The 12,879-nt window shown below is 37.6% G+C and overlaps 1 protein-coding gene across 15 annotated transcripts in view; it reads left to right on the top strand.

Moving 5' to 3' along the window:
• The window catches only part of LOC137369501 (transcription factor 4-like), a 648,100-nt gene that overhangs the window by 472,286 nt on the left and 162,935 nt on the right, over positions 1-12,879 (top strand). For 2 of the 15 annotated variants that reach the window (XM_068030857.1, XM_068030849.1), the window contains exon 1: positions 10,912-11,075. The exons of 12 other annotated variants lie outside the window; for them this stretch is intronic. In XM_068030857.1, coding sequence (XP_067886958.1) covers positions 11,007-11,075 — 69 coding nt within the window. In that variant the 5' untranslated portion in view covers positions 10,912-11,006. Of the gene's footprint in view, positions 1-10,911; positions 11,076-12,199; positions 12,278-12,879 lie in introns of those variants that run through there. One more of the 15 variants, XM_068030843.1, reaches the window with a different exon arrangement.

The following is a 12,879-nucleotide window of genomic DNA, read 5'->3' as shown; positions in this document are numbered from 1 at the left end:
AAACTTCCACTCCGTTAACCACCAATGCACCATAGCTGCAGTGTTGTACCATCTACAAGATGCACTGCAGCAATTCACCAAGTCTTCAACAGCACCTTCCAAACTTGCGACCTGTGCCATCTAGAAGGATAAAGGCAGAAGGCACCACCACCTCCAAGTTCCTCCAACCCCGAGTCACACCACCTTCCTGACTTGGATATACACCAGTTTTCCTTTGATGCTGGTGACATTCCTGAACTGCCTACCTAAGAGCACTAAGATAGTACCTTCATCACACAGACTACAGCGGTTTAAGAAGGCAGCTTCTCAAGGGCAATTAGGGATGGGCAATAAGTGCTGGCCTAGCCAGTGACATCTACATCCCATGAATAAGTAAATAAAATTAATATAAAGCGCAGTTTCACAAAATCATTCTTTCTGCTTTTTCTCTTCCTTCCTTCCTTCCTTCCTTCTATCTCCCTCCTGACTTTTCTTTCTGACACAAAAATTGTGGACTGATATTTATGTCCTCAATACATTAAAAGCCTGTGATTTAATATATCTTTTTAAATGTCTGGCACTCCCCCGTGGCTCCCTTGGTAAATGCACTAGATGAAATACTGAAAATAGTACCATAGTGGATATGTTACTGGACTAGTAATCCAGATGTCTGAATTAAGAATCCAGAGACATGAGTTCAAATCCCACCATAGCAGCTCAGGAATTTAGATTCAGGTCATAAATAAATCTGGAATAAAAAGCTAGGCCCTGTAATTGTTACCATGCAACTACCAGATTATCTTAAAAACTCATCTGATTCACTAATGTCCTTTAGGGAAGGAAGTCTGCCATCCTTACCTCGGTCTGGTATATGCGACTCCAAAGCCACAGCAAAATGGTTGACTCTTAACTGCCCTCTGAAATGGCCTAGCAAGCCATTCAGTTAAGGGCAGTTAGGGATGGCAATAAATGTTGGCCTTGCCAGTGATGCCCAGGTTCCATACATCAATTAAAAAAAAGTCTGGCCAGGCCAGGAGAGCCTACAGGATTAGCCGATCTGAGATGGATGCTGGGCTAGGCTGGGGAAAGGACAGGCTGTCTTCCTGTTCCTGTTGGAAATATGTGTAATATTGGGTGAAGACATCCCATAGTAGGACAGCCAGCTGACACTCGCTGACTAGGCTAACGTGATGCATTAGAGACTTGCCAGAATCTTCCAAAGCAGAAGAAAAGAACGGGGGGGAGGTGAGGGGAATGTACAGAATGTTTCTGCCTTTGTAGTTATCACTATTTTCAATTCTTGCTTTTGCTTTTTACTTTTAAACCATTTTAATGAGAGATGTGATGTTGGTTAGCGAGTAGGAATCTGATGAGATATTTTTGATAAGTTATCGGAATTTATCTACCATTCCATTTCTGTTTGAGTTACTCGTGAATCAAAAATGTTGGCATATCCCCAACAAAGGTTACATATTACTAACATTTTGTTCGTCAGTGGGGAAGTTTATTCCAAATGATTAATTGTTTTTTGTACATCTGCGATGCAGGTTTAATTTTTGGTGATTAATTGTATTATTCCGGATCTTTGCAATGATTAAAATAATTTGCAAATTATAACCCTGGTAGCTTTGAGTTGTTATTTAATTCAGTGTGCTTTTCTGTTATTGGGGAAAGTATAGTAAAGGAGTCCATACAAAAGAATCTTTTTGTAAAGATGTTGTAATTCATTGTTTTTTTTAACTTATTCAAAAATATCTTACGACATATTGTGCATTTCTGCCGATCTTGCCCTTTTACAACATGTGTAGTTTTGGTTAAATAATAAATGCTGAAAATATATAAAACATAAAATGCTGGAAATGTACAACAGGTCAGTCAGCATCTGAAAGGAAAAGCTAAATTAAGGTTTTGGTTTCTGATAAATGTATCCTATCTGAAGCAAAACCTATCTTTTTCCCTTGTGACATTTTACTATATTAAAGGTGCTTCATAAGTGCAAGTTTTTGCTGTTTTGTGCTGGCTAAATTGTTAATTTTGTCCAGTATTTTGTTATTTTTTTCCTTCGTTTTCCTAATTATCTTTCTAATTCATTTATCACCGTTTTTGTAGTTCACAATTGTCAGGATTGTTCGAGGGATTGAGGGTGAAAGGGGATTTTAATCAGGTAACATAGGTTTCATTTTCTTTAGATACAGTGGGCTGAAGTTTTCAAGCTTCCAAAACGGCACGGCGCACGTACGAGATGTGCACCACGGAGCCGCCGCGATATTTGGCTCGGTGGCTCGTTTACATGGAGGAGCTGTCCGCCCACCCCCTCTACGCATCGGGAGTGGACGCTCCATCCCCAGCAGCGGCATCCGGCCCCACCGCACAGGCGCTGGCACAATTTTTAAAGGGCTTTAGGCCTTTCGGACTCATTAAAATTTTTAAAGTGACAGAATGCTGAAAAATAAAGAAAGACATTTATTCACATTCTCAATTCCCTCTCCCACACCCCCAATGAGTAATAAAGATGTAAACTGCCCTCCCCCCTCCAAAACAAAACTGTTTTTCAGGTCTCGAACTTTCCCCCCAAACTTTATTACCTTTGACCTACAACCCCTTCCCACAATCCCTGCAACCAATAGGAAGAGTTTTCCCTGCTTCCCCCTCCCTTCCGACCTGAAAACTTCACTCCTCCCCCTCCCCAGCAGTGCTCCGCCTTGGATCTCTGAATGGAGATCCGAAGGCACTGGATTTCCGGCAATTGGCCGGAATATCTGTGTGGGACGGCCGTCATGGAAAAGTAGGTAATTATTCTGTGATTAACATAGATTTTAACATTGAAATTAAGGTTCCATCGCCGAGCGGCTCGTGGAGGGCCTCTCCCGGAGGTATTTTCCAGGCACCCCGCCATGACCCCCAACGTCAGGGGGCTGGTAAAATCCAGCCCAGCATGTTCTGATATAGCAGTATTGTTTTTATAATACTTTTGTCCACTTCTGCATATCATTTCATATGTTCAAATCTGTAGGCATATGTTATCGCATCTAGATGCATTTATTGTCTGAGGATGAAGATGTGTCGAACTGTTTGCTTTTTTTGCTGTCTCTTTTTTTAATATGTCACGGTTTGAGGTCCTATATGAAAACTTAAAGCTTATTCTTGGAAGGAAACAGCAAATATATCCCAAGTTTACCTGTAGTTACTAGAAACAAAATTCAGTTGTGGTAGCGTTGGTGCTGTTCTGCACAGAGGCATTTGATGTATTATTTTCACATTATATTTATCCAGGCTTACCTAGTTCTCTTGAAAAAGACACATTGAATCCAGACTCAGGACTTCCCAGGGTCTTAGAATTTCATATTTGTTTCTGTTAAAGAATGCTCAACGAGCCTCAAATTTTATTAGCAATTTACGCTGTAAGAACTAAAAATGCATTTTTAAATTAGTTTCAGTACTTCGGAAATTTATCTCAGAACAAGACTTTAAATGTCTATTTTTTAACTTTTTTCGTGTTGTGATTTCTTAAATATTCCTTTAATCTGTCACGACAAAATGGTATATTTTTTTAAATAAAAATAAACGTGCCTGGAATTACAGAATAGATATTTTTATCCACGAGTTGGATCATAAAACCTTGGATTTTTTTCAGTGGTAAACTTTAAAACAAATGGTTGAAATACTGAAAAACTAAATTTGGAAAAAATCGATTACCATTTCACTGGGCAGCTACAGCAACAGTCAAACTCCACCCCTGCAACAGGGCTCCTGTTCCCCAAAGTGCAGCAACCTGGCTTCAGAATATTGATGGAATTTAGAGACTGACAACTCTATTGTGGCATTTGCAAATTGAGGACCATTTTCTGGAAGTTTTTTAGTGTAATGGTGAAGGAGGGAAACATATTTATTTCTGAAATTGAGTTTTGTGTCTGGTTCTAGCTGTACCCTGCTAACTCAGATGGTTGGGATTATATACAGTTTTCTGTTATGCCTGTGTGTGTTCAGCCTTGAAATATGAATTGAAGGCATCGTATTGCTCTTTTTAATGGTATGTTGATTTAATTTTTAAGGTTGATGAGCTAATTTCTACTGAAACGCACAGTAAAATTGACTTTAAAAGCCCATCCAGCTTGGTAATATGTTGCTGAATGTGTGTGTGCAGTTACGAGCCTGCCATTGCTCATTGTGTGAGAGTGGGCTTCCAGCAATGCCAAAGGGTCTACTTAGAACTGTAGTGGATTCAGCTCCCTGGAAAGGTCGCCAAACATCTGAGATGAATGACACATTTTTGTTCCTAGATACGCTAGTAGCATGTGTCTTTTTCTTTCCACTATAAAAAAGCCATTGAGTTTTTGGAAGCTGAATAGGCTAAATGATTGGTGAGATTTCTGACTTTTTTTTTAAAAGAAACTTTTTAACTTCTCATCAGTAGTGCTAACCATCACTGTTATGGGGATAATGTTTTTGAAAAGCATTTTAAAAAAATTACGGTATCAGTAGGATGACTGACCAATGAATCTGTTTGAAGTATCAGGGCTTTCAGTGTCTCACAGCACTCTATAAATAGGAATACTCCACTTGCCTGGATGTCTAAATTATCAAGAATATTGAAAATATTTTCCTTGCCAGGATTTATAAATGTTGAATTACTAATATTTAGGAAATAGTGTCGTGTAGTAGTTATCAATTGGTACTAAAAATGCAGCAGGTGATTTTTCATTTTCTTCCAGTTTCTCAAGATTTTACTATTATCCATTTTTTCCGATACTTGATAACCATTTTTGTCCTTCTATTTTTGGTTTCAACATTTTTTATTATCAGATTAAGGCACGGAAGTTTTATTAGGAAATTGCCAATAGCTCAGTGTAGGAAGACTGAAATAAGTGGATAGATTTTGAAAATATATTTTGGAAGTACTTAACAGTTTTTTAATATGTTATTTTAATAATTTATAATTAATTTATTCATCTTTTAATGAATTAAATTTGGATAAACACAATGTGCAGGCTAAATATGCTTAAACCTCCCTCCCCAGATCCTGGCATGCCTCAAATTGAAGCATGTATCCCTAAAGTGATTTGAAAATTAAAATTTGAATATTTACACTTGTCAAAAAAAAATATTGTATGCAATTTCCATAAAGTGCAATAGATTACCTATATAATCTCAACAAGAAGTAAAATTCTCTTGGTATATAAATTGTATACATAAGATTTACATGCATGTACTTCAAGTCCAGTTTGCAGTTTTGGGAGCAGGCAGAAGAAGGAATGTTAACTATTAATGTTTGCTATCAGGTTTAGGACCACATCTGAACCCTTTGATCAATTTACACTAAGTGTCTGTTAGCTTATATTTAAACTATTGAAGATTTCGCAAGTTTACAGTGACTTAAATAACTACTAACATCGCCGTGATATTGAGGCAACATTTGACATTTTAATTTTGTACCTTGCTTTTGGAGATTGTATTGGAAAGATGCATCAATTAAAAATTGCGTTCCTCACCGGGGAGGGGAAATCAGAAGAGGCAGTATCTAATTTCCCCAGTATTACCTTTTAAATTTGTGAACAAAAAGAAACTCTTTATGATTAGGTTTGATACTGGAAAAGCCATTTTCTTCATGAATTTGTTTCAAGTAACTGCAGTTGTTTTATTCTATCCATGCATGCAAAAAAATAGCCATTATTTGCATTGGTATCATTACTTTTTGATTTCAGAAATTCTAAAGTGCTCCGGTGAACATAAATAATGAAGTTGATCAAGTTTGACGTGCACAGATTCTCAGTGTCGCATATTGTAGACCACTAAAAGGGTCCTATTTATTTTTTTCAAATGAAACAGGATACTAGATTTAGAATGTATTTATGTTGGATTTATGTATATATGCTTTGTGTATAGGGATAATTTTGAAATATTTAGACGTGTATCTAAAACATAAAATACTTGTACATATTTGCAAATTTTGTTTTGTATATGTGTGCTTGTATGTATTTTTATTTATAAATCTTATGTGTGTAATTTGGTGGTTAAAATAGGCTACTTGTCCTGTAGCTGTACTTCTGCACTCATGTTGTGACAAATAAATATCTTTCTGGGAGAGGGAGTTATTTTGCTTCGTTAACAGAATGTTGGTGTGTTCCAGGTTGTTAATTGGCACAGCATCTCGAGGATTTTCATCACCGTGGTCCACAGCATTTTTTCCCTATTATTTTGAACTGTAATTTTCTTTAATGTTTAAATATCTATTCATGCCTTTTAATGCAACAAGTTATGCAGCACTGAAAAGTATGCTGAAGGTATGAATAACTTATTTGAACATTTTAACTACCTTTATTTTGGAGGGGGGAAGTGGATTACAGCTAAAGAATCACCATAAGGTCTGCATCGCATTTTTAATTTAGTAACTAACATATGAATACATTTGCATATTAATTAGTTGCAGATTAAATCATGCATACATAAGAGCTTCCTTACTGCGTTCAATGTTTGTCAAAAGCCCCAAGTCTAAGCTGATGGTTGCAGTGTAAAAAAAACTACCCTATGCTTGTTTTTTTTAAATTCATTTATATATAGATCTACTACCAGTCATACATACACCAAATGTTTTTTTTAAATTGTGGTCAATCTTGCATAATGGCATCTGATACCTGTATGTCCCTTCTGAGCATATTTTCAGTGCATCAATTTCCTGTTCATAATTATGTTAAACACCCCCTTAATTGCATAGCATATCCCTGTTAACTCTTTAAACACTGACTGCTTTTTGAATGTTTTAATATATTAAATATTGATTTTTCTTTTGTGCTTAAAATGTCTAAATTAGCACTTTTCCTTCAATTTTTTAATTTAATAATTAATGTGCATTGAATTCCTATAAGAGCTATTAGCAGTAGTGTAGGCATAGGCTGCAGCCAATATCTTTATTTTTATTTGCATCTATAAATAGAGAATTTCAGCTTATTATACAGTGTTCCCAAAAACTCCAAGCAATTTTGTAAACTGAGAAAAGAAATGAACTTAATTACCCAGAGAAAAATTGTATATTGTCTGTCTAATAATGAACAAGCTGTAACTGGAGGAAGTGCAATCCAGTAATCTAATCCAAGTTTCCAGGTGATGCCATAAACCATTCGAGCGAGGCTGCAGCATTTCATAATCACCATCTAGACCGTGTTGTTACAGTGTAACCCTGAACAGACTCCGTTGGACACTGGTTTCATTGGGGGTGGGCAAGAGAAAGGGGAAGGAGGTTAACTCCACTTTTGGTTTAGTTCTGTGCCAACCACGACTGTGGGTCCAGATGTCACGTTTCAGTGCACTCCATAACCTGGAAATGTGATGATTTTATATGGCGGGGTTGGGGGGATTAGCACTTGTGCTGACATCATTGCAGGCATATCGAGAAATCAGTTACATAAAAATTGGCAAGACAATCAAAGACACAGTGCAACCAGTTGTCCTTTGTGATCTCTTGCTCTGTGATCTATCTCTGTCATTTCCTCTCTTATTCAGCAAAATGTTCTTTCTCTTTTCACCTAACCCTTATCAATTGATATATCACAGATTACTTTGTCAGCAAGTTTTGAACCCCAACTTCGGTGGGCCCAACAATGTATTTGTATTTTTGCTGTTCAGATTGGAGAAATTGTTTCTGGCATTTGCTTTGTACTTACATTTACTTGTTTTTTCCCCCTTTGTATTTTTGAGAATTTATTTTCTTGTTTTAATATTTCTCTACTGCAATAGGCAACACTTTGTCACAACAAGGGCAGGTTTATAAAGTCAATTGTCATTACTCTAATTGCATCTTTAACTGGTCAGAAACTGACCCCCTACACCAGCTCAACAGTTGTGATTGAACAGCAATTTTCATTGAGAGAGTGAATTTTTCATCAGCAAATTTAAGTAATTTCATGGGTCGGATTTGACAGCTTGCAGTCAGCAAATGTCAGCCAATTAGTTCAGATCAATCGCCAGCCAAGAAAAAAATTGTTTGGATTGATGTCATCTATGCCCTCACCAAATAACCTTTTCATGAATAGAATTTTTTTTTTAAAGTGAATACTGGAAATCTTTAAAAAAACATTGCCATAAATATGCACTATTAGCATCTGAACAGACAGGTTAATATTTCAGCTGATGCCCTTCGTCAGCCCTGATGAATTGCCTGCAACTGAAAAATCAACTTGTATTTTTTTCAAATGGTGTCAGACCTGCTGTGTATTTCCAGTATTTTCTTTTTCTCACCTATCCCTCTTTTTGGTAGCTTTCGTCAGGACAGGGGGTGGAATTTCCCAGACTGTTCTCTGAAATGGACACCCACCACACCCCAAATTCCCAGAAGTGAGCATTGGCAGCAAATTTCCACCATCTAATATGTAGGGGGAGCATTAATGGGCTGGATGCCCTTTCTTCACCCTCGTATATTCATTTATATGTAAACTCATGGCTGTGACATTTCAGGTATTTTGCCGAGTCTAAAAGACTCCTCCAAAGCTGATTTCATTTTGGTTCATTGCTGGGGCAATGTCGCTGGCTCTGTGTAACTGGGTCTTGCACAGCCAGCTGTACCTTCAGGCTAAGAAGGGGCAAAATCAGTCAGGATACTTTTCTTAATCGTGAGCAACATCTGCTGAAAATTGTGTACAGGTGAGGAGGACAGAATGAGCTGTGATGACCCCACGATCAAATAGCCGCTGATACCTCTCTGTTTAGACTCACACAGAAGGAATGGCTGCTTGAATGGGGTAGCAGAAGGAAGCTATTGTCCATGAAGCCATAGCCCAACACGACTTCGTACTATTAGGAGATGATTGCAGAAAATTGGGGAACAAATAGAGGTCTGATATTAGCTGAAGTTTTGGATGCAATCAATTTTTGAAGTGCAGTATCTTGAATCTGAAAGGGCAGGGCTGGGGTGTGTATGGGGTAGATCATTCTTGCAGAAATACACTCCCTGCTGTCTGATTTTACTGTGGATTGAAGGGTGAGACTGCTTTGCTGGAGCAGGGAGAGACAAGAAGGAGGAATTTGAGGCAACAAGAAGCAGCAAGTAGATGAGAAAGTAACTGATATTTTTTAAACAATGCAAGTGTTTGAATTAAACGATCAGAAATAAACAAATTGTAAATTGAAATAAACAACATGGAGCCAATCTGTTGGATCATTAAAGCTTCTAAACTATAGAAAGTCAGGTTAATTAGAATCAAAATATGCAAGCTTTTTCAAAAACAGGCATGTTGTGTTGCAAACGGTCCTTCTGTGTGCTATGGTGCCCGTTACATTTGTTGTTTCTTTGGCTGTGGTTTTTAAGTGCACCCAAAGCTTGAGGGTTCGGTAGATCTCAGAGCAACCTACAAAGAGCCAAATTGCAGTTTTTATCTTTGTTTTAATAATGAGCACTGTGCTGTTTTGCTTTAAGTATTCACTGTACTGGGTGGTGATGGTGCATTTAGAAAACTATTCACAATCATTAGTCAAAACCTGTAGAGGTTTAGTCAAAACCTAGAGTTTTACCTGTGTTTACTCACAAATGATTCCCCCTTCACCAGAGATTTTTTTAAACCTTTAGTAAATGCTCACTTTCTGTTGTAGAGATTAAAGGGGGGGTGGTGGTGGTGATAAAATTGAGAACAATTAAAATAAAAGCAGAAAATACTCAAAGTACATAATGTTCAGTCAGCACCTGAAAAGGGAAAGGCAGGATAGTGTTTCTGAAAGAGAAAGGATGTTGCGAGGAATTGTGGAATTTGTGTCTTTTTGGAACTCGTATTGGCTGTAAGTAGGAGACTTTGAGGGTGGCTCCAAAAAATGGCAAATGTGAAATATGTCAGATTGACAACTCACTGTTCTAATGAGAAGAAATCCTCAAAGCATGAAATTGGAATGAAATGTGTGATTATAATTCAAGTACTGTTTACTCTACTCTCCTGGGACTCAACATAAATACTGCGAAAGCGAGTCAGGTGGACAAAAGCATTATCCCACACCCTTCTTGCAGAAAAACGCAACTGTAGGCTTCAGCTAACATTTCTGACCTAACTTTAATACAGTCTGCTCTCTTCTATGTGTTTGTATTGCTATCACTGGACATTGTAAAAGAAATAAGGCATGTTTTAATTATTAAAATTCATTATCGGGAATTTTGGTACGCTCGGATAGCGTTAGCTTCGGCATATGCAAATGATTTAGTTCCATTTGGGATCAATTCCCAAAGGTCCCGTTTCCCATGGTGCTCTGAATTTGGCAAAGGGGAAACCTGTTTCCCAGTTTAAATGCTGGTATGGATTTTTAATGGAAGGAAAATGCACATGTGAATTCTTATATCATGTGGGCTTTTTTTGTCGCTTTTATGGTTGTTCTGTGTGATAGTTCCATTCGCTTTTTCTCAAGTAGAGCAGCCCTTGCTCTGTGGCTGACCAGGAAGTCAGAAACCTGCCTATTTTAGCTGGGGTCATTTTGATCTGCTGCTAGTAGTTCTTCAGCAGCTGTGTACAATGCTGGGAGCTAGCCAGAAACAGAGACAGATGGCGGAGTTATTAGATGTGCATCATACGATTCCCTTCCTGCCACTAGCTTTTTAATCAAATTAAAAGAAAAAAAAGGAGTCAATTAACTGCATTTGTATTCAGCTCAATAATGTACCCTATTCTATTTTACCCCAAGGCAATTGAGTGGAAACCTGTAAAGTGGGGAGAGGGTATAGTTGGAAGATTTTTTCAGATTTCTAGAAACAGTGATATTTCACAGACTTAATCAAATACAGCAGAAAGTTGAATCTTCCATGCATTTTTGGGAAGTCAGTCTCATTTGGTGCTGGGCCTGCTTCCAGCTTTTGCTCTGGGAAGTGAGTCGCCAGAGAGTCATTGCCACCCCCCTCCCCTCCTTCACGTCAAAAATGGTCTCTTCCTGCTTTGCATATTCACCATGCTTGGCCTGGCCATATGGGAAAATGCAACTGAAGGAATTGTTGTGAAAAAAAAGGACGGCGAGTTTGAAATAAAAGTTGTTAGTGTGATACTGAAGAAAAGAATAAAAGGGCCATGTATTGTGCATACACAATACCCGGGATGGGCGGCAACTCATTAATGTACTACTATAATGGGAAAGCGGTAAGTTGAGCCTGTTGTACAAGGAATATATTAGGAAGTTTGCTTTTTCTACAGTATTAGAAACAGGTTAGAAAACTGCTTTGAGTGATCACGGTGGTTGTTCGTCACATATTGGTCACCGGAGTTTTTTGATACTTTTTACTTTTTAATCTTAATTCTCTTAGCTCATAGCTCAGTTTAAAAAAAAACATATATATAGTTTTGGAAAAGTTGGCTACCATAATATATTTTTTTAATGCATTCTGTTCTTCGAAAGTATTTGCAGACAGAAAGATTTTAGTGCGGGGGAGAAAAGAGACTGTCTGGAAATTTTGCGCGATGTGGTGCAGAAGGTTTATTCTAGCCATCTGGATGTTTATTTTTTTCGTTGACTGGGCCCTGGGAGAGCGACTGAGAGTATTTTTCTTTATTCAAACCAGCCCCCACCATCCCCATCCCACTCTCCACCACCCCTTTACAAACTGAAAGAGTGAAAAATAAAATTTGGAAGACTTGGAGGGAAGTGGTTACTGAGCACATATTTATTTTCCTCCTTGTTGAGTTCACTCCATCTGATTCTAATCAGGTTAGGGTACTTATGCCAAAAGGGAGCTATTACAGCCTGCACCAGGGCCCATTTGAACTGAAAGGATGGAGTCGAGCGGTTTTTAGTTTCACAGACAAAAAAACTGTGTATACAGATGAACATCTGTGAAATTGTAGCTTGCCAGCTAATATAACTTTTAATTTAACCTTTCAGAGATGCAGAGTTGATTTTTTTAAGTGAATTATAAAAGTTGAGTACACAGTCCACAGATATTCTGCGCTGTTTTCATTTTTTTTTGCTTTAAAAGCTGCTTTTTCTATGTACATGCATCACCCTTCCATGAAGGACCAGACTATTACAGACCCTGTTCTAAATTGTAATTACAAGATAGCTGCTCGAGTTCTTTGTAATTAGATATGGTAGCAAAAATAAAATAAATTTAGAATCATATTAAAATAACAACAGTTCCTAAACAGCATTGTACAAGATTGGAATAATCTAGATTATCACTATACCCTGACCACAAAATAATGACTCTTAAATATTGGAGTTTTTTTTAATGACATCAAGTAACTTGGAATTTTCATTGTTAAATTAGAAGAAAAGTAACGTATTACGGCAACAGTATGGGACTGCGCCCACTTCAGTAGACACGATCCTTGGTTCTCAGCTTGTGGTAAAACAAATTTCATTTTTTTTTTAAAGTTACGTGAGTGTTATAATGGGCTGTAGATACTGTAGGCTTTCAGTAAATACAGATCTCCCCTTTGTACATGAACTTGACAATCAGATTTTTGTGCATAATACAGCGGGCATTGTTCTGGCTCCGCAGCAACATTGCGCCGAGCTTGATATCGTGCCAAACATCTTGCGGAGATTGTTTATGCCGTGTGCTGACCGCTGAAAGCATAGAGTAAAGTTTTTATTCACGAGAATTGCGCTTTTTAAAAAAAAAATTCCTTTCATTCTTAAATTCTTTCAAGATGTGTTTTAGGAAATACTGCTGGAAAGCATTTTTGTTTTTATTTAATGCTTTATTTGTGAGGTTGGACGAAACATCGCGCACCAGTGACAAGCAAAACAACTCTTAAGGTTCTGTGGAGTCTACCGACTGATTTTGGCAACAGATAGCTCTAGGCAGGGAAGGTAGAAAAGAAATCAGAATAATGAATAAACAAAGGAAAAACAAAAGGCTACACAGCAACCTAATTACAAGGCATCGCCGTTATTTAAATTAGAGAGCAAGGAATGCAATCTCTATTGTTATGCATATTCATC

Source organism: Heterodontus francisci, chromosome 1 (genome assembly GCF_036365525.1).
Source record: "Heterodontus francisci isolate sHetFra1 chromosome 1, sHetFra1.hap1, whole genome shotgun sequence".
Taxonomy (NCBI): domain Eukaryota; kingdom Metazoa; phylum Chordata; class Chondrichthyes; order Heterodontiformes; family Heterodontidae; genus Heterodontus; species Heterodontus francisci.
This window is presented reverse-complemented; position numbering and strand designations above follow the sequence as displayed.